Source organism: Chlamydotis macqueenii, chromosome 6 (genome assembly GCF_036417535.1).
Source record: "Chlamydotis macqueenii isolate bChlMac1 chromosome 6, bChlMac1.mat, whole genome shotgun sequence".
Classification (NCBI taxonomy): Eukaryota; Metazoa; Chordata; class Aves; order Otidiformes; family Otididae; genus Chlamydotis; species Chlamydotis macqueenii.
Window position 1 is genome coordinate 43,971,246 of NC_141561.1, and position 25,866 is coordinate 43,997,111.

Here is a 25,866-nt window from a genome sequence, read left to right on the forward strand (position 1 = left end):
TGACATCCACACGCACAGCGTGAAGATCACCAACACTGGCCACTTCCCTGTGTCCTTCCACGCCGATGGACAGGTCCTGCGTGACACAGGTAACCAGTGCTGGAGAGACTTCTCGTGGGCTTGAAGGAGCCTTGTCTGACAAAGTAGCTTCAGCTGCTGGCCATGGGGAGTTTTTTGAGTGCTTCTTTGTCTAGTTCTTCCTCCTTGCGACCCTCTCTACCTGCTGCTTTGGAGCCTGAGTTCTCCTGGCCAGCAGGACCCAGAGACCTGGCCTGCCTGTGACTGCCCTAACACTTCCCTGGGGGCTAGATGGGCTGATCAGCGTGGTCCCCTCTCAGCAACCTCTGCTCTTGACTGCCAGGAGTGTCATCTGAGTTTCTTTCTGCACTCTGGGCTTGTGTTACAAGCAGACGGACTCTTTGGGGTTTGGAAGTGCTTTGCTTAGAGTTCATAAAGATGTCACGCTTGTGTTCAGCCTTTATTGAGAACGTGGCCTGTGAGGTCCTGTGTTGTATGGAAACAGGCTTCTGAAGCAGGCCTTTGAGGTAAGGCTGCCCTGCCATCCAACGGTGACTCGCTGTGTCTGAGGGGTGGTCAGGTGTCTCCTCTAAGTTGTTTTCCAGGGAGCACCATGGCATGGAGGGATCTTAGTTGGAAATTCCCCTTTGGAGAGGTCTGTGCATCCTTCCGTGGGATGCCTGAAGAAGGAATTGCTGGAGGTCCTGAAATGATAGATTTCCTTTTTACCGTGTGGACCTTGGATTCTGGCTGTGAAAACCCTTTGTCCGTGTGTGGTGAGAAGGGAGAAAGAGTGGCAGGCTTCTCCGGAGAAGCCAAGGGGTCCTTCAGAGAGCCAGCAGCCAGGACACTCGTATGGCCTTAACACGCTTGTGACACATTGATGTGGGTTGTGCCTCTCAGCTGCTTTATTTTCATCTGTTCAAGGTTTCAGTGTGGAGCCTGCCCGTGTGAAACGTCTGCCCTGCTGGGAGACAGAGACTTTTGAGGTGCGCTTCGACCCACAAAGTGCCAAGCTGCCGCTGGGAGAGGTGGACGTGCTCCTGCCCATCAAGGTACCGCATGCTTCCTCACCTCCCTCACCACCTTTCAGGGCAGGTGGCAGCTTGGGACAGCAGCAGATGTCACCTGGGCTTTCAGCGGGATGCTCTGTCCTTCACTAGGTAACAGGGGGCCCCACATTTCACGTCCGTCTCCGTGCCAACGTTGCTGTGCCGTCCCTCTGCCTCTCCAAGGATACAGTGGAGTTCTCCACTGTCCAGTGCGGACAGTGCCAGGAAGAAACCATCCAGCTCCACAATCCACTCCAGGTCCCCTGCAAATGGTTCACCACCAGGAGTGAGCCTGTTAAGAAGGTAAAGCACAGACTCCGTGGAACGCGTAACGTCGTGGTTGGGCTTTCTTTGCCCCTCTTGCCCTTTCTGCGCCTGTGGCTGCCTGAGCCCTTGGGCTACAGCCCACCTGAGGAAGCTTTAGAGGTACAGAGCAAATCTGGTTTGCCTGCACCTGTTCACTAGCTGATGCTTCACTTCTTTGCCAGCTTCACCCATTGCTCCTCTTCTGACAGTGCATCTGCGCACCCTGCCTGCACATTTTCCCTCCAGTTCTAGGCCAGTGGTGGCTGTGGCTGGTTTGGACGTGGGTGCTCGCAGCACCATGACAGTATCTCAGAGCACTGCAGGAACCGAGAGTCTGTCCTCACAGACCAAGGAGACCTCACACGATTGGTTTCTGTGCTCAGGTGGACAAACGTTTGTCGGTGCGCATGCATCGGAAGCTGCTCCAGGAGTTGAAGGCCAAGCCCTGTGTCTTCGAGGTGCTGCCCCCAGCTGGAGTCCTCGCTCCAGGACAGCAATGCCACGTGCAAGTCAGGTTTTCCCCTGTGGAAGAGGTGAGATTGGCGAGGCAGAAACACCTGATAGACCAATTTAGGTCCATCTGATAAACAAATATGCGGTTCCCCTGCACACCAGGACTCATCCTGCTCACTCACCCCCAGGAGGTCTGTCAGGGCAGTGTGGTAACGAGAGCCCAGCGTGGGGAGGAGGAGATGAGGTCTACCTCCGCATGGAGCTTTCTGCAAGCCCCGTCCCCACTGTGCCTCGGTTTCCCTTGCAGCACAGCCTTCTGAGAGGGGCTTTGAAATCCCCATGGGGAGCTTGCACAGCGAGCATCAGGGCACTGCAGTGTGGCTACCTGTGGGTGCATGATGGGGAACTCTGCCTCTTTCCCATCATCTTCCCCCTTGCCAGGACGTATTTGCAGGCTGCATTGCCCTGGTGCAGAGCACGTGGCGTGCTCACAGGGGATAACGCTGGAAGGGCCCATCGAGGCTAATCCCGCTGCTGGTACCAGCAGACAAAACAGCCGCCAGACACCCTCCTGGGCACGGCAGGACAGTCACCTGCAGTGCTGTGCTGCCAGCAGTCCCCATGGCCCTGGCCCAGCCTGTCTGCATGTTCCCAGGCAGTCTGACCTTGGGGAAGGCTTGAATGGGAGGCCCTGTCACCTGGGGCTTCATGGAGGAGCTTTCTGTGCTTCTCTCTTTGCAGAAATCCTACAGAAGCAAGGTGAAGATTAACATTTGCCAGAGCAGCCAGCAGCTCGAGCTGCAGATGTCGGGGCATGGGCTGCAGCCACAGCTGGAGTTCAGCCCCTCGGTGCTGGAGCTGGGACCATCGCTGCCGTGCAGCCGCGGGGCAGAGGGGACAGTGGTGGTGAAGAACCCGTGCGATTTCCCCATCGAGTTTTACTCCCTGGAGTTCGACCAGCAGTACCTTGCTGAGGAGCAGGTGAGAGGGAAGGTCTGGTCCCATGGGCACACTCCCGTCGCTTCCTAGCGCTCCAGCCTTCCCAGGCTCGTGCCAGGGGGGTGGAGGCAGTCCCCAGGGCAAAGCCTGGTGGCATTTCAGGGTTGGCCACCTCTGCTGGCAGGTGTGTAGGGGCTTGGATAGTCCGTGCCGTTGGGAGGAAGGAATGAGGGAGAAGATGGGTTGGCTGGGGAGTCTATTCGTGTGATGAAGGTCAAGAATCACATCCCACCTACGTTTTTTTTTCCCTATGCACACAGATCCTGCGGACGCTGAAGGATTACGATCGCCACAACACCTTGTTGCTGCCACCACGTGCCCCGGGTGAGAAGCTGCCCCCAGAGGTGCTGGAGTACTATGAGGACCAGAAGAGGCTGGAAGAGGAGCAGGCACAGTCCAGGACTGGGGAAGCAGCAGGCCAGGACAACGGTGAGGGATTGGCATTGGCTCTCCTGAGTGTGGCCACAGCAGGGAGCTCAGCCCACACACCCTGAGCTCCCCATGACCTCGTTGTCCATGGAAAGCCCATGCTTTTAGCAGCTTCCCATTCCCTAGCTTGGTGGAGGAATTTCCAGGTGGAAATCTGTGGCTTGTAACACGCATCCTCTGCCAGCCCTGAGTGCAGCCAAAGCAAGCTCGTATCTGCCTGCCGTCGACTGGGGCAGTAGTCAGGATGTCCCCTTGTGTCCCTCATCCACAAAGAGTAGGATGGGATGAGTTCTTCAGACAGTCGGACCAGGTCTAATACCACTGGCTATGTCCGATTTGTTTCTTCCCAGCAACAAAAGCACAAGCTCAAAATTCCCCTGAGGGCAGCCAGAGCCTGGACAGACTTCCCTGTGCCTTGGGCAATTTTGTGTCTTTTGCATGTGGCTGTGCAAAGTGTCAAATGGCAAAGAGCAGATGCCTGAGCATGTTCACTCTCTTCTTCCCTCCCTGTGTCCTTCCTGCTGAGCAAACTTTGAAAGTGTCCGGTCTCTGTCAGCTCAAGGAGGGAAGCACTCTGCTGGGATCATTCACACCATCTCATCCCACAGCTCGGTCGTTCCCTCCTCCATTTTTGATGAAAGCCAGTCCAACAAGGTGGACTCTAAAGCTGAATGTGGAGAAGAGGAGGAGGAAGGCGTTGAGAAAAGATGCGGGACAGATAACAACCCTAAGCTCATCACCTGGTTTATGTCCGTTGTGGCAAAGGGGTCTCAGTGGAGGACTTGAGTGTCAGCTCCATCACTTCCCTGCAGCCTGGGGCCACCTTCACTCCTGTAGGCCCGGAATGCGCTCTTCTCTGGGAAGTCTGCAGGATCCCGGGAGGAGTCTGGGGCAGGGACAAGGGAGAGGCCAGGGAGGTTTTCCCCAGCTTTGCCACATGAGCATGTTTGCCCCCAGGAGCTGCTGGGATCAGGATGATGCTGTTCCCTTTGCTAGGCAGGGCAGGGCAGGGCAGGGCGCTCGCTGTCCTACGTGGCATTGCAAGCTGAGTTGTCTTTTGGTGACCTCCTGAGGTCAAAGGTGGGAACTCGTTGTAAATGCTGTTCTGGTGAATTCAGAGCCCGGCCAGATGTCCTGCTAGTAATATTCCTCAAGCATCCGGCTTTTGGATAATGGCTTGATCCTTAGCTTGCGATCTGCCTTGGGACTGAGTAAGATGCCTGGTTCTGCCTGTGTCCCCTTACTCAGCAGGACCTGAGACCAATCTCCCATGACAACAGTTCATGAAAGATTTGGCCCAGGCCTTTCAGGCATTGCTGGCTGCTTGCTTTGTTCTCTTTCTGCCACCCCATTCTGCCACCCCATTTCCTGTACCCTGAAGAGGCACCTTCACCAGCATCTAGGGCAGACCCTGATCTGCACAAGTCTAAAGGAAGGGCATGGTGAGATCTTGGGTGTGACGTTGGTTTCAGCAGTCTCCTCTCCCAGGACCTGAGGGGATGGGAGGATGATCAGGATGACAGGTAGGCAGGAGACCGACTTTTCTACCTGCTTCTGCACAGGAGAGCATCAGCAAAGCACCGCCAGCAGCAAGGAGGCAGCGGGAGAACTGGACAACAGCCCTGTCACTAAGGCCATTGCCCGCCACCTTGGCATCGATCTCTCTGCAGAAGGGCGCGCAGCCCGAAACCGGAGAGGGATCGTCGTCATCGTCCATGGGGCACCCCTGACAGGTACGTGAGCGGCAGGCCGTGGCTGCCAGGATGGGGGGCAGCAGGAGAGACATATATCTCCTGGTGGACCACGGTGCTTGGTTGACCAAGTGAAGTGAAGCAAGGTGAGCCACAGCTCTGCTGGTACATGAAGCAGCCTCAGGCCTTCGCCTAGCTGATGCAGGTGGTGTGGCTCATCTTGTGTCCCTGCTAGGAGCTGGGCTCTCGTTCCCGCAAGCAGTGTGGCCATGTTCCTGTTGCTTTGTGGGACCACATTGCCTCGGGTCCATGTTGCCTCGTGGGAGCAGTCCCTAGCCCACACTGACCCTCAAAGTGTGCCCAGAGGTTGCCTGAGACAGCAGCGAGCAGCACAGGCTAGCGAATAATAGTCTGAGTGGTGGTGGGACAGGGCTGGAAGCAGTGTTCTGGCCCAGGGTCGAGGTCACCACAAGGGACAAAGTCCTCAGCTGAAGATGAGGTGGAGATGATCCACATTTCTAACCATGCTCAGGCTGCCTCCCTCATGGTCTCTCCTTAAGGGGCACGTGCTTTCCCCCTGCCCTTGAAAATGTGAAATACTTTTTGGGGCATTTCCAGAGCCTGTCCCTGACAATGCCTCATGTGCAAGTGTCACCAAGCAGTCTTCCTCTCTCTCAAGGCAAGACCACGGCAGCGGTCGCGCTGTCCAAATACTATGGCGCTGCCTGCTTGTCCATCGATGCCGTGGTGGAGGAAGCCATCTCGAAGAGGAGCAGCTCAGCAGGGCTGTGTGCCCAGGAGCTGTGCATCAGGGCTGCCATCGAGCAGAAGAGCCGCAAGGAGACAGAGCGTGCGGGTAAGGAGAAACGCTGGACCCCCAGCAGCGCTTCAGAAACCCACCATGACCATCCACCTCCCTTGCTCCAGAGAAGCAGCTTGACAGCCCTTGGGTCTCTTGGGGAACATGGCTGCAGCGTGTAGAAATGCAAAGCCGTTTCTTCAAACATCTCTGGGTATTAAAAAAATTCTCCATTTTCCGGGATCCGGCAGGGGCACTTTTCCTGCTCCTGAGCTTCTTGGCACGGGTTCCTTTTTCTAGGAGCAGTGAAGCACACTTGTTTGTGTCTTACTGAGAGTTCTCCTGTTTCCTCAAAGCTGAATCCAGCTTGCTCCTCAGGGCCGTCAGGCAGAACTGCTGCCCACTTTAAGAAGGAAAAAGGTCTCTAAAGTGGCTCATGAAGCATTAGACGACTGACTTTGAGTGTGGCTTCACAAACATGAGAGGAAGGGAAGGATCACCTTCTGGGGCAGTTTCAGATGAGAGAGATGCTGCAGATGAGCTCTTTTCTCCAGAGATGTTCCTATACAGGCTGTCAGGTTAGGCAGCTGGTGCCAGTTGTGCTGTTCTCCGTTGTGAGACCGGAGACTTTAAGGAAACTTTATTGGGCAGCTGGTGCCCCAAGCTCTGCAGGGTGAGGCCAGACCCTGTCTGTGGTGGGGGCAGTTTTGCGTTGCTCAGCTTTGAACTTGGCTGGGTTGGGAGCTGGTGGAAGGAAGAAGGGCCTGGGTCCCCGGTGGGGTTATCCCATGTGGAGGATTTAGCTCCAGCAGAGATGGGTGATGCAGCTGGGGCAGGGCTGCGTGTTACGGTCTCTATCTGAGAATGTAGGATGGGGGCAAGGTACAGAAACAATAGTCCTGGAGGACAAATCCTTGGCTTGACCCATAGTGGGAGTGACTGTGGAAAAGGTGTTACTTGTGTGCACGTTTGTTGGGACGGACACAGGGCTGTGAATTAAAAGCTCTCTAGCTTTCCAATCTAGTTTCAGGTGGTGTGCTTTCTCGTGCTAATAAGAGAAGCAGGGAGGGAGCTGCTTCTGGGAGCAGTGCTGCCAGTGCCAGGCAGGCTGGGGGACAAGTGCTGTGTCCCTACCAGGGCACAAGGCTGTGCTCATGGAGGTGCGAGGTGCCTGCTTGCTCCCCACAGCGCCCGTCGCCAGCCCCACTGAGCCGTTTGTCCCCTCCACAGGTCAAAACGCAGATGCCTCCCGCCGCCGGCAGTTCCGGGCCCATGGCAAGCGCAGCCCAGACAGGAGCCAGTCGCCCTCTGCCAACAAAGTCAGCCTGCAGTCTGTCGGTTCCCAAAGCTCTGCAGCGGCCAAGACAAAGAAAAAGGAGCGCCTGTCCCAGAAACAGCATGTAATGGACCTGACAGGCTCCCGGGTGAAGCGTGATCGGCACAGCTTAGTGCATGGCACCTTTCTGTTGCCTTTGAGAATCATAGAATCTTAGAGGGGTTTGGGCGGGAGGGGACCTTTAAAGGCCACCCAGCCCAACCCCCTGCAGGGAGCAGGGACATCTCCAACCACATCAGGTTGCTCAGAGCCCCGGCCAACCTGGCCTTGAATGATTCCAGGGATGGGGCATCCACCACCTCTCTGGACAACCTGTTCCGATGTTCCAGCGCTCTCATCATGAAAAATGTCTTCCTTCTGTCTAGTTTGAATGTCCCCTCTTTGAGTGTAAAACCATTACGTGTTTTCCTGTCGCTACAGGCCTTGTTAAAAGTGCAGGGGCTGCTTACCGTGGCGGGGCTCTGTGTCACCCAGAGCCTGGTGTGGGGAACGATAGTGCAGAGAGGCAGCTGGGCAGGTTGGGGATGGCGTGGGGTGGGAACAAAAACCTGTGTTCTGCCAGAAAAACTCGACTGAGTCGTATGGTTTGTTGGCAAAGTGGCTGCAGGTGGTGAGCAAAGCTGTGGGACGCTGTGCCAGGGGCTTGCAAGCTTGGGTCTCTTGTGGCCAAGGGATGTGACCCCCCAGGGTTGTCCCCTGGAGCTGCTGGCCTGCCCTTTGGGTCTATTGTCTTGCGAGCGAGAGACCTGAGCTGCAAGCCCAGCAGCTGGAAATGTTCAGGGGGTTCCAAGGTGGTTTATTTCTCTCGTGGTGTTCAATGTTGCAGGGCTCATTGAGTTCTGAGCTCAGCTCAGCCCTTCCCTGCGTTCCTGCGCAGCGATGGCTGAGCATCAGTGACAGCGCAGCGGGAGAGCTGGGCTTGATGAGCTGCGTGCTGCCTGAGGACTTGCTGGTGGCCATCCTCTCGGAAAGGCTGCAGGTACGTGGGGTGGGGGCAAATGATACGTTCCTGCTACAGAGAGACAGGCGGTGAGGTACAGTTTGCAGAGGAGGGGATCTGTATCTGCTGTTGGAGAAGTCCTGGGCTGCGTGCAGGCACGCCTGGGTCAAGCTGCAGATGCTAGAAGCCGGCAGAGCGCAGGGAAAGATCAGAGCTTGTCTGAGCCGATGCTCTTGGAACGACGACGCGCTGCCCTTTGCCGTTTGGTCTGACTGAGTAGCTGAGAGCCCAACGCGTGCCATCGCTGACTTTCTCTTCCTTTGCCACTTGATTCACAGCTGAGCGACTGCTTCCAGGGAGTGGTGTTTGATGGCCTGGAGACCTGCTTTGCATGCAGCACGGCATCTGCGCTCCTCTGCCTGCTCAAAGCTGTGGGAAATCGGCCTCACATCTATTTTGTGAACCTGTTCCGGGATTATGCTTCTTTGAAAGCCAGGGAGACAGCCGCGAAAGAGCAGGAAGGTAAGAATCTTCATCTCCGCGCCTTTCCAATCTTCTCTCAAGCCCTCAACCTTACCCGTGTGTATCTGTGTCACCAGCAGAGCTTGTAAGAAACGGTTTTATGAATCCTTCCGCCTTTTGCCTCAGTGTAGCCAGCACTCAGCTCACAGTTGCTTAAACACAGCAGAGCTGAGGCTGTAAGATTCCCCTTGGTCTCTGCCATTAAAGCTTGGGCACAAGTGCAAGCTGTTGTGGCTCAGTACCTACCCACCCTCCAGCTGTCCACAGCGCTGGTGCACGTGAGCCAGGCAAGGTACAGGCGACAGTTTGGGGGATTCTCTGAACGCTGGAGCAGGGATATGAGCTCCCCAGGATGGCCTGGCAGGATGATAGGCTGGGTCGGGACAGAGCTGTGAATCCTTGCAGCTCCTCCAGAACTTGCAGTGGCTAATGGTTTCACCTCTGGTCTGTGCTGAAGAACGGGAGCGGGAAGAAGCTGCCAGGAGGGAGGAAGCACGTCTCTGGGAGATGGATGAGGAGGAGTACGATGCCCTCATGGAGGAAGAGAAAACTCAATTTAATCAGAGGCTCCTACAAGCCCGGCGTGAGAGGAGGAGGAGGTCTGTAAGCCTTCCATGGACAACTCCCCAGGATAGTGTCCCTCAGGGCCTTCCCTGCTCCAGAGACCTTGGTTGAGCTAAGAGGGCTTTCAGAGCAAACGCCAAAAGTGTCTATTCCAAGCCGCACAAGGATGGCCAGTTCCACCTCCCTGGCTCTCGACAGGGGAGGGACTTTGCGCTGGGAGAGAAGAGAACATCTTCTCTCCGATTCAGCAGTGAGCCCTCTGGCGTAGACGCTGGCTGCAGGCAGCTGGGCTCTGTGCTTGCCTTGCCGCTGCACCCACAAGTGTCTCTGAGTTAATGCTGTTGATGGCCATCTTCTTCATCCCCCTTCCTCACCAAACCAGAGGGGCTGTGGTGTGGGCTGGTGTGAGGTGCAGCTGTGCTGCCTTGGTGTAGAGAGCAGTCCTGCTGTAGGTGAAGCCCGTGCAACGCTGATCTCCCAGGGTTTTCCTGACTGAGCGCCGCCAGCCATAGAAGCTGGTGTCTCTTCGGCTCCCCTTCGCCTGCAGCAGCAGGGGAGCCTGGGAGAAGCTGTGATCCAGCAAAGCAGCCCTGTCCAGGAGGATGCACAGGGGAAGTGTCAAACTGGGAGGGGGACCTGCTTCAAGTGAGCATGCGTTTCAGCTTTTCTGTCAGCACAGGCCCCAGTTTGTTGCTCTGGGAGGAGATGGCTAGGGCTGCTTCCAATGTTGATTTCCAGGAGAGACGGCACAAGTTTCCCGTGGTGACGGCTGGGTTCCAGCAGGAAGCCTGGTTGATGAGAGCCTGTTTTGCAGGAGGGGAGTTACCTTTGCTTTCTGACTGATGTGAGTGTCCTCACTAAGGAGCAGGCTATGCCCAGGGAGAAGGGCTGGATAAGCCTCGTAGGTGTTGGCGCAGGGATAAGGAGGCGTTAGTGATTTGTGAGCTGGTTGAAACTGGGAGAGCAAGAGAGGGCTTCTGGCATCAGTGGGCAGAGATGGTGGATCCGTCCTTGGCAGTGTGCTGGAGGGGTCCAGGTGGACCTGATTGGAGAAGCAGCACAATTTAGACTTTAGGACAGCAAAGCCTAGATTTGGCTGGCCCTGGAGGACCCCTCTCACCTTGCCGCCCTTTGGATGTTCCCAGGCTCCCCAGGTTGAGGGAAGTCCATGGCGATGGCCTAAGAGTTCTGTCTGGCCTCAGGGTCAATGAATGGCGTGCAGGGCCAGCTGGGATTGCAGCGAGCCCACATTTCTGGTGGTGACTCACAGGGCTGTTTTCTGTTTGGCTTCCTGAAGGGCGATGGAGCAGCCTGACGAAAAGCACCGTCAGGAGCTGGAACCCCTGAAGGAGGAACAAGAGCTGGAGAATTCCAAGAGGAGTAGGAGCGAGCTTGGAAAAGACCAAGTTAACGCTTCAGGGAAGAAAATGCAGCCTGGAGTCAGACAGGTGGGTGGCTGTGTTTGTAGAGATGAGTAAAAGCCCTGGGGAGCTTCTTCCCACGGAGCTGTACCATTCCCCGAGAAGCCAGCAGCCACACGCGGCGCTGGGCCCAGGAATGGGCCTGAGTGAGTAACACGTGGGGTTGTGCTGGGAAACAAGAGCCGGTGTTTGCTCATGCTGCTGCTTGGCCAGGGATGTTTTCCCATGGGTTTGCTGGGGAGCTGCATTTGTGGGATCATGCTGCCTTTGAGTCTTGGCTTCACATAACTCCAGACATTCACTGTGAAGCCCTAGATAGTTTTAGTCCAGCATTTCTCCCCACTCTGCACATGACTTACACCTCTGGGCCATGATCCGTCTGGGATGGGGTGTCTTTTGCTACATGCCTGGCAGGAGATCCCGCCAGGCCTTAGGTATTCAACCAGACTTCCTCAAGTGTCAGCCAGGCACAGGGACGCTCAGCACACCAGAATGGAGCCCAGAGGACTGCACAAGAGTACGGAGGTGTTTTAATTTCCTGGTTTGGTTCGGAGAAGCTTTTCTACTTTTCATCTGGTGGGCAGGACTCCCCATCAGTCTGGCACTGGGGAGTTTGGTTTCAGTTGAGCTACCCTGGGTACCAGCTGTGTTCTGGATTGGGATTTGTGGAGCACCCAGCACAGGTCTCAGGCGAGGCTTGGGGTGCTGTTGCAAAGATCATCACTGCCCTGCAGCATCTGAGTTGGTGCTTTGAAATGCTCACTGCTTTTTCCTGCTCCTCCTGCCCAGAACACGAACGCATCCGCCAGCAACACCAGCATTTCCACCAGCAACCAGTTGGATGCCACCAAAGGGGTAGACAAGAGAGGATCTGTAAAGAAGCACTCAGGCGCTGTTGGGAGTGACAAGGAAGAGAAGAGAAAGCAGAGCAAGGTTTTCCTGATGGATGCCTGCCCAGCCGTGCGTGTGCAACACTCAGACGCAGAACAGGGGGCTCTGAGTGACAGCGAGAACTTGGCCCTGAGGTTTAAGATCTATGAGGCATCGCAGAAGTATGTGGCGCATATCTTGTCATTCTGGGACAGGGTTCAGGGTATCCTGCTGTCCCCTCTGAACCAAGCGGAGGTGCGGCACAAAGCAGAAGCCAGGCGCCAGCCTGCCTTGAGCCACGGGAGCCAGCAAAACAGAGGGAAAGAGCATCAGGTGACACTGGAAAAGGAGTGCAGGAAGAAAGAGCGCCTGGAGGAGTCTGTGAAGAAAGAGCGCATGGAGAAGGAGCGCACCAAGAAAGAGCGCCTGGAGAAAGAGGGTGTGAAGAAAGAGCGCCTGGAGAAGGATTGCTCCAAGAAAGAGCGCGTGGAGAAGGATTGCTCCAAGAAAGAGCGCGTGGAGAAGAAGCGCACGAAGAAGGAGCGGCTAAAAAATCTGGAGGCTCTTGAGGACTCCGCGTTATCTGAGCTGGAAGGGGAAGGTGCAGAAGGGTCAGGCCGAGGCCAGCGTGGCAGGGTGCCCTGCTTGACCATCGAAGCACTGGGCTCAGAAGATGTGACCAGGAAGATCCTGGAGAGCAGCAAGCTGCCAGTGGCAGAGCAGGTAAAGCCCTGTGAAGCTCAGGTGCTGAGCCTGCCATGCTCTGCCCTGGTGCATTGCGTCCCACGGACAAGGGCACAGAGCCTTGTCCAGGCCACTGTTCCACAACGCCTCCGGAGCAGCCCCGTGGCTGGAGAGGTTCTCACCATCCCTCAGACGGGTGCAAAGCGGGAGTGCTCTCTCTTCAAGCATCCTGTCCGTTCAGTTTCCCAGTGTGGAAATCATTCCAGATGGTTCCAGGGCAGGGCAGCTCATGGTCGGTGTTGCCTTCAGCTGAGTCACTCAGAGGAGAGATTTCTCTCTAGGTCTCAGCTGTAGGTCCTGGCACTGCTCTGGAGCCTGCCCACCCCACTGGGCGTAAAAAAGCACTGTACTCCCTAGAAATAATAATTTTAAAAACCCCATTGCCAAAAGCTCAGTGCCTTTAAGGAAGTGGGAGGTTGAAGGTGATGGGAGTATAAAGAGAGTTTTCTCTTCTGCTTTAGATCTTGGATGAGCTGGGACTGGGTCCCTCTGGGCCTCCCATTCCCCCTCCTGCTTTGTACTCCGTGATCCGCTACCCGGAGAAGCGAACGGCCCCTGCAGCAGGAGAAGCCCTCCAGCACTTCCAGCTTGTTGTGCCAGAAGGTGCTGTTGCGGAAGGAGAACAGGCAGCGACTGTAAGTGTCGTGGATGCCCCCGCTGTGCCCGCAGTGAAGGTTTCAGGGCAGGGGCCAGGCTGCATGGGGGCACGGGGGGCAGGCGAGATGGAAAAGAATCACTGTGGAAGGGCGGTCAAATCATGACGGGGCCACGTGTCTGCAGGCATCCCTTCTGTCTGTCCAAAAGAGACAGCTGTGCTGTCTCTCTGCTGAGAAATAGGATGGTTCTTTATCATGAGAGAAAAGAGCCACAGCTTTCTTTCCAGGGTGGGATGTCTCCAGGCAGGTCTGACCTCTCTCTCTCTTCTCTCTCTCCCCTTGCTGTTAAGACCTCCAAGAAACAGGTCACTCCAACAAGGGGGCGGTCGAGGAAGGAGAAAGCTGTGGGTAGCCCGGAGACTCTGAGGAAGAAGCGCAGCTCCAGCCGGGGCAGCAGAGATCTCCAGAGGCCAGACACAGGAGCACCCACATGTCCTCCCAGGTTGGACCAAAGTGATGTGGACACGGTTCCATCCCCAGGGAGACCTGTCAGGCGAGCTGTGAGGCAGGATGTGACCCCTCTGCTTCGCAGCCATCTCGCCAGACAAGGTCCCTCATCTCCAGCTCTGCAGGCACCCTCGGCCGGTGCCTCCATGGCATGGCAAGTCCACAACCCTCCGTTCCTCATTTGCTTCTTCCCAGTGTTTGAAATCTCCTTTTTAATTGCCAGGCTGAGCAGCTGTCGGTGGATAGTGCCTGCCCACGGTGAGGTGCAACTGAAGGTCCACTTCAGCTCCACGGAACTGGGCCAGTTTGAGCAGACGCTGCATTTTGAGATCCTGGGGACAAAGCGTCTGTACCAGCTGCCCTGCAGGGGCACCTGCCTGTATCCCGCCATCAGCCAGGACCCGCGGTAAGGCTGGCGCGTGGGAGCCCTCACGCATGGCTCCCCCTGAACTCAGAGCCAGGGCTGCCCCTTGTACCCCTGTGACCTTCTGGCTTGGGCACAGCGTGCTGCCTGAGCAGCCCAGCATCTTCCCGTGCTTGGAGCTGGGAACCAGTCCTGGTACCTCAGCCACCCAGAAGGGTTATGGCTTTCTGACCAGGTTTCCTACCTAGGAGCATCTCACAGCTCCTCATTCCCTGTTTCTCTCCCCAGGCTGGTGTTTCCCCACCAGAGGGAGAGCAAGGAGGATGAGGACATCATCTCCAAGAAGTATGTCATGGACACGGGTGTTTTCCACTTTGGACCGCTGCTGTGTGGGAAGCCAAGAGACGGGTACGTGCTCCCAGCCCTGAGTTAGCAGCTGATGCTCACACAGAAGGTGGAAGAAGCCATGTGCCTGGCATACTGTTATTTTTCCAGGTGCCTTTCCACTTAGATTTTGTAAAACGCTCTTTGAGTGCGTGACTGCATCGTCACACCTCTGGCATGCAGGCACCAAGTATAGGGGCAGACATCAAAGCAACGCAAGGATGAACCCATATTCCATGCAATGTGCCCAAAGTGATCCTTTTTCTTAGCCTGCTCGTCGGAACATGGTCTTCCAGTGCAGCCTGCCGCTGCCCGGACACGGTGCTTTCCTCAAGATGTGATCAAGGCTGTGGTCCTGGCATCTCCTCTGCAGCCTTTTCCCCTTTTGTGGACAGGTACAAGGAGCTGCGCTATCCCAGCAACTGCGAGAAGATAACCATCCTGAACGTCAGCCCCTTGGAAGCAGAGGTGCATTTCTCCTTTGAGCGCGATCTCCAGGAGAGCACGTTCCTTTTAGAGCCTCCCAGCATGAGGCTGCAACCGAACGAGAAGCAGGTAGGAGACAGGCAGGTAGGACAGGCAGCGGTGGCAGTGCCCAGGAGCTGTTTCTCTTGCTGACTGAATGCTCTTGTGTGTTTGTTCTTGCGGGGACGGGGCTAGGAGCTGAGCGTTTGGGCGTACCCCACTTCAGCCGGCCTGGTGGAAGACAAGCTCATCTGCTGCGTTCAGGGGAACCCAGAGCCGGTGGTCTTCCGCCTGTGCTGCCAGGGGGTGCAGGTGGAGCTGGGGGTCAGCCCCAAGGAGCTGTCGTTCAACACGCTGCTTCTGCCCAGGTCAGTCACCCCACAGCCCCTCGCCGGGGACGAGAGCTGTCAGCCAGGGCTGCTCCAAGTTCCATTCAACTGCAAGACTAACATGCCCATCAAGCAGCTGGTGCTGAGTGTCTCTTTTTGTCTGCAGGAAGGACAATGAGACCCTGGCCCTGCAAAACCGCACACCGCTGCCCGTGGCCTGGCGGCTCATTGGGCTGGAAGACCTGGGCGAGGACTTCTCGGTGTCAGAAGACAGCGGCATCGTGGGTCCCCACACGGAGTTTGCTGTGCAGCTGCGTTTCAAGGCCACAAAGGCTCTCAGCATTCTGAAGACCATCCAGCTGGAGGTGAGGGGGACTGTGCCCTCCCTGGCAGAGCAGGGCAGAGTGATCAGCCCTGTGCTCTTAGGGATGGAGGCTGCTTGAAGGGTACCCTGCAAAGAGGGCAAAAGGATGAGCTTCCAGAGATTCTTTCCTTCCTGCACTGCTGGGGGGCCGTGCCCTTAGCAGCAAGGGGCTCTTGGGGACGAAGTGACTGCTCGGGTGCCCTGGTAGCTGAGCTCCATGGGGCAAGTATATTGGGAAGTCAGGAAGAGATGGGCCTGACAGGGACAGGGGTGCTACGACCCCAGCTTCTGCTGCCTCCAGCTGGGTTTGCCAGCACACGCGCTGCATCCCCGGGCATCCACGTCACCTCAGAAAACCAGCCGCTGCCTCTGCAGGGCTTACGGCTGGGTTATGAGGCTGCGCCCTGAGCCCGCGCTACAACCACCTTGCTGCTGTGCCAGGTTGAACGCTGTCCTTGGGTTGTCCAGACTTTGGCATGCTCGCTGCACCCGTCCTGGCCTCTGTCTGGGGCTCTTGACAGAGAGCGACAAACTCTCGCCCTGGGAGGCTGTTCCCCATGGTTTCGGGGATGCATTTCAGTGAGGACGCTGGGTGATTGAAGAGGAGAGGGTTGGTTGTCGATGCCCCCTGCTCTGGGACACCTCACGCCTGTGGTGGCTTTAAGATCCCTTTGCTTCCCAGGGTGCTTTAGCAGCCACGCGGCTGCTGGCGGAGAGAAGAGTTGGGCTGACAGGGTTTCTTACTGCGGCAGAACCCCGCTGGGTCAGCCCGGGAGATGAACAGGTTAGGAAAGCTTGTGTGCTCACAGCGCTTGTCACGCAGGGGAGGCCATGGGGGAAGCAGCCTGTAGAGACAAGGACTCAGATATTGTCTAGCAAAAGAATGGAGGAGAAGGGGCTAAGCAGTGCTTGTTTCTTGTCACCTCAGGTTTCAGATGCAGAAGACATCTTGGGGGTCGTTCAGACCGAAAACATCAAGATCTCTGCAGAGGCCTGCGAGCCTGCTCTGAGCACCAGCGTTTCTCAAGGTCAGGGGGTGCCCCCGAAACAAAGTAATGCGGGTGCATGGCAGTGCCTTTGCAGATGGGCAACCAAAGCACTTCTCCACTGCTGCCAGAGCTGGGCGCTGAGGTCCCCCAGCGTTTGGGTGCGGGGTTGTCCCTGCTGGGCACGTTTGGGCAGCAGCCCCTATGGCCATTCATCACGAGCACTCCCCAGGGCTGTGGTGTGAGGGGTGGGAGGGTACAGGTGGGCAAGGGAAAGGGACCCCAGCCAGCATGATGGCAGGGGACCAGCGGTTCCTTCCCGAGCTGCTGGCTCTGCTTTGGTGATCAGCCCCTCCACTGTCTCTTCTCTCTCCTCTGCAGAACAACTGGGCCAACTTCCAGTCAGCGAAAACCATCAGCATGGCCCGTGCCAGCCAGAGGAGGTCAGAGAAGAGCATGGAGGTGACCTCCAAGCCCCACCAAGTGTGCAGAGCCAGGGCCGGGCTGCAGCTCTCTATCCGGCTTGGTGGGGAGTCCGGCGTATCCCTCTTCGGCCTCATCCTCCTGCCCAAGGCACAGGGACCCCTCACCATCACAGCCGGCGGCACCACTACCTCCGTCCCCTTCAAAAACCTCTTCCCGCAGCCCCTGGCCTTTCCAGACCCAGTGGAGCACCTGGCCTTCACCATCAGGGGCCCTGAGAGCTGGCGTGCCAGGAAGACCGCCTCCATCACCATCTCCTTGGAGGGCGGCCTGTACGCTGACGAGGCCCCTTTCACCAGCAAGGTGCTGCTCTCCTGCCCGGGGAGGGGCAGGCATCTCCTGGGTCTACCACCTCAGGGGCCTCCCCCCTCCCCAGTGACCTGTGCCCCCTTGGGAGGTCCCTGGACAAAGCTGCCCCTCACCCATAGTCTATTAAAAGAGTTCTCATTGGTGTCTATTCATCTTAATTTAAGCTGGATCCATCAAATTAGTGGTTGTAAAAGTAGAGTATGTTGCAGAGTTGCATTCTAATAGAGAAACAATTTGGGACTTAGCGGCCAGAGATTAATATTGCCCATGTAGAAAATCAGAGCAAAGAAAAACACACCTTGATTTCTGGCAGCTGAGCTGGGTGCGCTGGGATGCAGAATAACACCAAGTCCTTGACTCCCTGGCAGCAAGGGTTGACTGGTAGCGGAAGCCCCAGAGCCCTATTGCTTCCTGTGACCATCCCGAAAAACTGTCTTTTGAGATCTCGTTGATTTATGGTTGCTTTTCAGCATGTTAGTCCTTCATGGTGAAGCGGGGCCAATCCTGGGTGCCTTGCCTTACCGTTCTGGGTGGTATGAAATGGGTTTGTTTGTCAGCACTTGCCCCCTTTTCCCAGTTGAAAACACAGCCTCTCAACATCACTTGTACCCTTTGCGTGTCGGTCTCTTCAGGGGTTTTTAGCACGTTACTGAGTGAAGACTGAGATCAAATTTCCTTGCCAAAGGCTGGTAATGGTTTTCCCATCTCATTTGTGCAACTATCCCCACGAATGCCGTGCTGATCTCCCGAGTTCCAGTTCTTTGTGCCCTTCAGGCACTGACAGAAGGATCAAACGGAGCCGTTTCTGCCAGCGCTGCACTCAGCCCGCGGCTGTTCAGTGCTCACTCGTTAGGCAAGAGTTTGGATTGCCATCGAGCCCTGTCTTGTGACTCCTGATGGGAGCAGAGCTGGCTTCAGCTCTTAAGAATGAAATTTGCTAACAGAATGAGCCGGTGGCTGTAGACGCTTATACCCAGCAGGACCTTCAGGAGACATTCAAGCGCAGGAACCCTTTCCACCAGCCAGGAGAGGCCAACAGAACACGCAGCTGACGGGGTGTGCCAGCCGTTCCTTGCTAACAGTCCTTTAGAAAAGGCTTTGGGGCACAGCCACCCCAACAAGCAGTTCACCAGTTGTGTGCCGCCTTTCTTGTGCACACGGGTGTGTTCCTGTTTGCGTGTGTGGAAATCCCCAGGATCAAACAGCTTTTGCTGTGCAGCTCATCCAAGTGCGCTTTTGTTTTGAAGGATATCTGTATTTTTCTGAGTAGATGAAGGGATGTTGTTTTGCCTGGCCATTGCATATTTTCATTTGGCCGGCAAATGAGTGCAGGTTTTACATGTTTCTGTTTCTGGGTTTCTGTACCAAACATGGAACAAACGTGTGAGGCAGAGGAGGGAGAAGTCTGGGGAGGTTTGAGAGTTCATTCTCCGGAGCCACGGCTCCCTCGTCTTGCCGTGAGGGTCCGTCCTTGGTGAGCGACAGCTACAGGGGCACGGGAACAGCCTGTTCAGCGGGAGTGGTGCTGGGTTCCCACCTTCTTGGACGGTCTTTACCGTTGCTGTTTCCTGGTTCAGAGAGAGACTTCAGTTGCAAACGTGGTCCAAGCCGCACGTGGGAGGCCTGCACGCAGCTCCCTTGGCCTTGTCACCGTGTGTGACAGTCCAGGTCCCCTTGTGCGGTGGCTGTAAGCTCCTTGAACAGCAAGGGCTTTGTCTGGAGGATCTGCAGTTTCTCCTGGCCGTGACAGCCACTCTGGTAGGACAAGCCTGTCACACACTGGACTTTTATCTGCTAGCCTGTTATTAATCCTTACCCAAACGTTTTCATTCTCAGCGCTTGCCGTCACGGATTGGTATTCTTCAGAAGAAGCTGTGTGCCTTTTTCCTCAGGGTTGGCTCTGCTGCACTGACAAGGGTTCCAGCTGATGGGCTGTGGCTCGGCTTTCTGATCTATCTTGAGACTGCTTGCTAACGAATTTTGATTGCAATTATTCATGCCAAGTGTTTTTTTCATTGCCTTCCTGCTTTGGAAGCGAGCTCCAGATTCGGGAGCTGGGGGAAACCCTTCTGTGTCCTAGAGTGTGGTGGTTTAGCCCAAGTCACCACACAGCTTCTCACTCACCCTCCCCCTGCCCAGTGGGATGGGGGAGAGAAGCTGGGAAGAAAGGAAGACTTGTGGGTTGAGATAAAAACAGTTTACTGAAATACTAAAAACTACAAGGATAACAGAATATAAGGATATTAATATCTACAAAATATACAAAATGGACAGTGTAGGATTTCTCACCACCCGATGTCCGAATGACCAACACAGCCCGTCCCGAGCAGCGATCACGAAAGGACACCGAGCAGCAAGCAAAGGGGGAGAGCAAGCCAGCAAGGGAGAGGGAACGATGCCAGCAAGCAAGAGAGATGGAAAGAAGATGGATGCCAAGGGTGCATGCCAGAATGGAATGCCCAAATGGATGCCCCCTCCCATGGGCAACCCCCACTTCTATGCTGAGGATGACGTTCATGGCATGGAATACTCTCTTTGGCCAGCTTGGGCCAGTTATTCTGTCTGTCTTCTGCCCAGCTTCCCACATCTGCACATTAACGAGACTTTAACGAGACTTGGCAAGCCAGACAGTGTCCGTGGTCTCCTTCACAACAGCTCCTATCATCAGAGTGTTTTTGCCAACAGTCTTCACAGATGAAATCCAAAGCACACCAGCTACTGAGACGAAAATTAACTCCATCCCTGCTGAAACCAGGACACAGACGTAGGAGATGACGCAAGAAATACTGCTCAGATACCTGAATTTCCTTCCAGCTGGAAGGTCTTTGTTGGGGAAGTCTTTACACTGCAGGCAGTGTTCAGTGAAGCTGATTTTAGAGATGCTCTAGACTGTCCGCATTGGCTGTTGGTGCAAGGAGTTTGGAAGTCTCATTCAAAGGTCTTTGACATGAGGGCTGGGTTGGAAGGGCCTGTGAGAAGGACTGTCAGGTTGCTTTTGGTGGAAATAGCCTTGAATGTCGTTTTACTGAATGACAGGGAAATGGCAATGCTCAGAATTGTATTCAAACTCACAAACAGTTCTATGAAATGTTTGTGTTCCCAATATAACCGTACAAAAACAGCGCCTAAAACATCGGGAATGGCAGGTTAGAAAGGAAAGGGAAAATGTGGATGTCTGCGTTTTGCTGCTACAGACCTTAAAAACGGACTTCTTCAGTCCTTCCAGTCAACTTAGACACTGCCCGCTGGTGATGATAAACCTTATTTGAATTTGGATAGATCCTAAGATGCTAGCCTGCCTGCCCGTTTTTGAGTGTCCATAGTTGGTGTTGAAAGCCAAGCCAAACCACTGAGCACAAAGCAACTCAGCTCTCTCTCTGCCTGAGCAGGTATTGAGCAAATTCTCTCTTCCCGTGCTGTGCCACGTTCTGTTCTGGTTTTGTTTAGTGAGGGGGGACTACGCTGGCAGCTGCTCTAAGAAGCTTCTAGAAGTTTCCCCCTTGTCCAGTGGACTCGGCCGGGCCTAGGGCGGACCTGCTGCTGGCCAGGGCCTAGCCAATTGGTACCAGAATGTTCCGTGATAACGCCTCTGCGATAACGTATTTAAGAAGGGGAAAAAAAAAAAAAAAAAAAAAAGAGAAGATGTGAAGGAGCTGAGCGGGGGCAGGGAGGCGGAGGCACGAGCCCTGCACCCCTCACCCTCTGGCCTCCCGTCGGGCGGCGTCTGGGCCTGACTCAGCCTGGCCCGGCTGCAAGGAGCGGAGAGGAGATGAGATGGGAATGAGATGTGAAGAGACCCTGAGAGGCGTCTGCCTGCCTGTTGTGAAGGATTTCTGTGAGAGGAACGGCTGCAGGTCAAGGCACGGCCGGGGAGCTGCAGCTAGGGCATGAGACTGTTCCAGCCTGCTAAATAAACGCCTCAGGAGGTCAGGATGGGATTCAGACAGCAAGAAGAGAGTAGGGTCAGTCAGCTCTCCACATCTATATTCTGACGTATTTTATGGAAAACCGGTAAAGGTCAGGGAGATGAGGACAAGAAGGAACGCAGACACTCGCCTGCCCAAAAAAGTAAAAACCAAGGACCGACAACTTCCTCTACTTGTTTGCATGAGGGTCCCAGTTTTAAGCAACCCTGTTACTCTGGCCAGGACAAACAATCCTTCAGGATACACATCCTTGTTAGGTTCAGAAATGTTTGCAGCACGAGGTTCTCAGAGGAGCCAGACAATTCATTCTCTGGGTCCAAGAGGGTCCAAGCACTTGCTCTACATTTTTAGGGCTTTCTCTGCACAAGAAGGTCTGTTCTGGGGGCAAGCTGCTTCAGGTCTCTACCAGAAGAGAGACAAGGACAACTCCCAGGTGCCTGAGCCCTTCTCTGGCAGCAGAGACAGGGAACTGCAGCAAGAGCGACTCCAGGGATGCCTGGATCAAGAAAGAATCGGCTGACGATGCCACAGAATTGGAGTTGCTTTGCAGAACAGCAGAGTGTGGGCGCGCATTCAGATGCACAACTGCAAGAATTCCTCTTGTGATGCCGTACTTTGCGCCCCAGCCTCTCTGCTTGGATGGCACGGGCCAGCTGTCGCATTTTTGTGACAGCTCCCATCGTGTCCGCACAGTACCGGCACCAGTTCCACCACAGCTGTGAACAGCAGTTGCCCCACTGGGGCAGAGAGGGACAGGGTCACAAAACCTCAAAAGTGCCAAAACCAGCCCCATCCCCACTGCCAGGGCAGGAGGGAGCAGCACACAAAGGTGGGCATGGCCAGGCCACGGGTGCTGGCCCCATCCCTTCCCCTTGGACAGAAAATTCACCTCCCCGCAAAAATCACACTTGGGGTGGGAAATGGTGGGGATGGGAGACTGTTGGAGTAGGAAACCGTGACAGGGCTGAGAAGTCATGGCTGGGTTGGGAATCCATTGTGGGGATGGGAAATGAGCACTGGGGACAGGAAATCATCAGCGGGACAGGAAATCCTTGAGCTGGGGAGTTGCTGTGGTAGGAAAAGTCAAACCCTGGCAAGGCTGGCTGAAGCAGGTGCTGGCGCAGTGTTCGCCATAGGGACGCAGGCTGGTTGTCCCCCAGAAACCTGACTCTGACCAGCTGCCATGGCAGGTACAGCAGCAGGCTCCAGCTCCTCCTGGGGCTCCTGCCCTCCAGGTAACCCCCTGTCGGACCCACCTGCCAACAGCTCACCCCATCGCCCCGCTTTGCTTCCCCCACAGAGAAGCTCCCTCTCCAGCTGTCGATGCCGCCCAAGGTGCCCGGTGTGAGCTTCATGGTTCCGGGCGTGCCGCCGCCGGTCCCCGCCTGTGTGCTGCCCTCTGTTCCAGAGCTGCCGGGGTCCTGTAAGCCTGCCCAGGTCCACCCCGTCACCTACCAGGTGCCACAGGCCAGCGTCTGGCACGGGGTGCCAGGGCCCCTGGGGGCCGCGGGGAAGTTGCAGCAGCTCCCCGAAAGCTGGCAGCTCCCTCCCGTGGTGCAGCTCCCCTCCATGCCTGCTCCCTGTCCCCGTGCCCATGGCTGGGAACAGCAGGTGGTGAGGGGGACACTGGTGTCCCACCAGCCGACGGGGCTGGGGCTGTGGGCTGTGGTGCAGGGGGAGCCCCTCTACCCCACAGGCTCCTGCCCGCTGCATATCGCTGCCTGCCACGGGCCCCCGCCACCCTGCCGCCCTGCAGCTCAGCATTGGGTGCAGGGCCCCCCTGCGCTCCGCACCCTGCCCGGCAGCACCCAGAAGCCATCACAGGCCTCCAGCGAGGACGGGGAGACCACCAAGAACAGCGTCCCTGCCACCAGCCCACGCCAGCCTGTCCTCGCTCTGCCCACTGGCAGAACCACAGCAAAGCCCCAGGGTGAGCTTTGCGGGGTGACGGAGCCTGCAGGCGGGTGGCCAAGCCGAGGAAATCTTGCATCGCCCCGCGGTTGGCTCGGCTGTGTTTGCTTTTCCTGCAGCACTGAGCACGCTGGAAGTTCCGGGCAAGCCTGCTCATGTGCCCGAGAAGGGGCCAGCCGCTCTCACCCAGCCCTTTCTGGAGCAGCCAGCGCACGCCACCAGCAACAACACGCTCAGCCGACCCCACGCTGCGCACCCTGAGGACACTGTCCCCAGTGTCCCCGACAGCCCCAGCTTGGCCGCTTTCCTCCACGAGCTCCCCGACCTCTCCCAGTACGGGACGGAGGGCGGCTGCCATCAAGAAGGAGTGGTGCTGGCAGGCCTGGGGGACAGCAAGGACACCATCCCTCATGTCCCCGACTTTACCGCCTTCCTCAAGGAGCTCCCCGACCTCTCCAAGTATGTGGCTGAGTGCAGCTGCCCACAGGAGCAAGTGGCACTGGCAGGGCTGGGGGACAGCCAGGGCACCGTCCCTCACGTCCTGCTTTTCCCCAACAGCCTCGCCAGCACTGCTTTCCTTCCTGAGCACCACAACTTCTCGGGGGACGTGGTGGTTGGCGACTGCCCCCAGGACCAAGCTGTTGAGACGCAGCGAGGGGACGGCCAGGACACCGCCTTGACTGCCAATGTCGCCAGCTTGACTGCCGAGGCCCTCGCTGAGCTCCTCGACCTCTCTGAGTACGTGGCGGAGGGCAGCTGCCTCAAGGAGTGAGTGGGGGCAGCGGGGCTGGGGAATGCTGAGGACGCTGTCCCCGATGTTGCCAGTGTCCCCCGCTTGACCACCTCCCTCAACAAGCTCCCCCACCTCTTGGAGTGCAGGGCAGAAGGCGGCTGCAACAAGGAGCAAGTGGTGGCGGCGATGCTGACTGCGGGATACAGGGCCAGGCGGGTGGGAGGTGCCTGCGAGCACCACGGGGCGGACCTAGGGATCACAGGGTCAGGGGGCGGTCGGGTGTACGAGTAGCGGGGGGTATATAAGGCTTTGTGACGCAGCAGTAAATTGGCATTCAGAGCTAGACACCATGTGTCCGTCTCTTGTGTACCTGCGTAGGGAGTTGCGCAGACGGACAGGCGCCTAAGCCGTGCTGCCGATCGAGAGGTGACAATTGGTGACCCCGACGTGATAAGGCAGGCCTGCATTGGTGAGGGAGGCGCGCAGTAAGGCGTCTCTGTTTCAGCTGCTCGATATGGCTTTGATGGAGCAAGTGGTGAGTATGCTGAAAGGCGTGGGGCAGCAGGTGGAGAGCCCTGTGCATAAGAAGGACCTGGACCCGCTCTTCCGTTGGATGGTGCGGACAGGTATAGCGGCCGCTCTTTCTCACTGTGTGAGTAAGGGGGCCCTCGAACAAACAGCAGAGGAACTATTCCAGAGAGCCTGTGTTGGGAACAAAGAGGCTCTCTCCGGTCTTCTGCCGGCATTAGGCTCCCTCCGGGCCATGCTGGAGAAAGCAAAAGACTGCAGGGGTGCGTGGCAGGCGGCATGTGCTTTGCTGCGGCCTGAGGCTTGGAACCGCCCAGGAATGTCCCTTCCCAAGCCTCTAACAAAGGACCAGCAGGAGCCGTGCCCAAAGGGGTTAGTGGGTCCGGGCGCCAGGCACCGCTCCCCAGCACCCACTCGGTTGCAGGACGACCGAGCGAGAAGGCGGGCAACGGACAAGGGTGCAGGGAGGAACAGGGTGGGGGAACAAATTGTGAGAAGGTTTGCGTCCCAGCTAAAGTCGTGGAGGGAAAAGAAAATGGCGGCGGGGAAGAAGATGGCGGGAGGGGGGCCGGAGAGCCGTTACTGGAGCCATTTACAGTGCCGCTCCACACGCTCCCCTCTGGCCCTTCAGCGCCGTCTGAGTGTCAGATGTGGGGAAGAGAGGGTGGTGGGGCGTACTGGGGTTTGGGAAAAGGGGGATTGGTCCGGATTCCCGAGGCGCCTCCAGAGGGCACCGGCTCCGGAGCCAAGGGGACGAGTCCCCTCTTCAGTGCCCCCGCCATATGGGGTACCGATAGCAGGGCGAGAGGATAAGGCGCTGCTCCCAGAGCGAGCAAGGGAAGAAATACAGGAGAAAGAGGGAAGAGAGAAAAGGCTTGAGGAAAAGGTAGAGGAGTTACGAGAAGAAATGAAGCGCTTGGTGTGCAAAGAGGGGGCACCGAATAAGGAGAGGAAGCGAGCAGCAGCAGAACGCTGGACGATCACCGCACGGGAGTGCGTGCTTGCTGATTGCACGCTGCAGCCTGAGGAGGGGCCAGCGCGAACGGCATATCCAGGGCTGATCCAACCAGGGGGAAACCGTGCTTGGAATCCGCTTGATTACAAGCTTTTAATGCAGTTGCGGAAAGCTGTGACAGAAGGGCGTATCATGGGACCCTCTGCACAACTGCTGTTGGACACCATCGCCATGGGCGGCCCATTAATATTTGATTGGCGACAATGCGCTCGTGCTTGCCTTACTCCTGCTCAAGTCCCCATCTGGGAGCAGATGCTGCGAGAGGAAGGGGAAAAGCTGCTATTGCAGGCGAGAGATGAGCCAGACCATCCCATTTATGGGGCCCACATAGATATGTTGCTAGGCGCGGGACCCTGGCTCGCTCCGCAAGATCAAGTTGAGTTGCCACTTCCTGTGCTGATTGCTGCAGCTGGGCTCGGGCGACAAGCCTTTGAGCGTATGAATGCTGTGCTCTCAGGGACACCGAGTTATCTCCATATAAGACAAGGCTCAAATGAGACTTTCGGCCACTTCGCAGACAGAGTGCAAACTGCAATAGCAGGGTCCTCTTTCCCAGCAGCTGCACAGGAAGTGCTAGTGCGAGACTGCTTGCGTACAAACTGCTTAGCGGCGTACACGCAAGCTCTTGCAGCGCTCCTGGCTACGGCTAGTGTGAGGGATATCATCCAGCGAGGGTGCGAATTTGGTCGCACATAGGAAACAGCACCGCTAGCTGAGACAAGCGGGCAGCAGCAAGCAAAAAGCAATGGATGACAACAACGTGCCCAACAAGCCAGCTAGAACCCGGGGGGCTGCCGGGGGGAAAGGTGCCCCACACCCCCC

General features: G+C 56.6%; 1 protein-coding gene across 1 annotated transcript in view; it reads left to right on the forward strand.

Moving 5' to 3' along the window:
• The window catches only part of LOC147600347 (axonemal central pair apparatus protein HYDIN-like), a 45,486-nt gene extending 21,694 nt beyond the window's left edge, over positions 1 to 23,792 (forward strand). Inside the window, exons 19-41 of the mRNA XM_086751237.1 lie at positions 3,784 to 3,969; positions 4,814 to 4,990; positions 5,628 to 5,804; positions 6,978 to 7,171; positions 7,910 to 8,062; positions 8,362 to 8,545; positions 9,003 to 9,144; positions 10,407 to 10,557; positions 11,320 to 11,733; positions 11,896 to 12,123; positions 12,606 to 12,818; positions 13,091 to 13,293; positions 13,471 to 13,653; positions 13,900 to 14,019; positions 14,391 to 14,550; positions 14,656 to 14,832; positions 14,960 to 15,154; positions 16,082 to 16,189; positions 16,521 to 16,925; positions 21,484 to 21,549; positions 22,124 to 22,787; positions 22,888 to 23,536; positions 23,648 to 23,792. Coding sequence (XP_086607363.1) covers positions 3,784 to 3,969; positions 4,814 to 4,990; positions 5,628 to 5,804; positions 6,978 to 7,171; positions 7,910 to 8,062; positions 8,362 to 8,545; positions 9,003 to 9,144; positions 10,407 to 10,557; positions 11,320 to 11,733; positions 11,896 to 12,123; positions 12,606 to 12,818; positions 13,091 to 13,293; positions 13,471 to 13,653; positions 13,900 to 14,019; positions 14,391 to 14,550; positions 14,656 to 14,832; positions 14,960 to 15,154; positions 16,082 to 16,189; positions 16,521 to 16,925; positions 21,484 to 21,549; positions 22,124 to 22,787; positions 22,888 to 23,536; positions 23,648 to 23,792 — 5,294 coding nt within the window. The remainder of the gene's footprint in view (positions 1 to 3,783; positions 3,970 to 4,813; positions 4,991 to 5,627; positions 5,805 to 6,977; positions 7,172 to 7,909; positions 8,063 to 8,361; positions 8,546 to 9,002; positions 9,145 to 10,406; positions 10,558 to 11,319; positions 11,734 to 11,895; positions 12,124 to 12,605; positions 12,819 to 13,090; positions 13,294 to 13,470; positions 13,654 to 13,899; positions 14,020 to 14,390; positions 14,551 to 14,655; positions 14,833 to 14,959; positions 15,155 to 16,081; positions 16,190 to 16,520; positions 16,926 to 21,483; positions 21,550 to 22,123; positions 22,788 to 22,887; positions 23,537 to 23,647) is intronic.
• Positions 23,793 to 25,866: the final 2,074 nt, after the last annotated feature.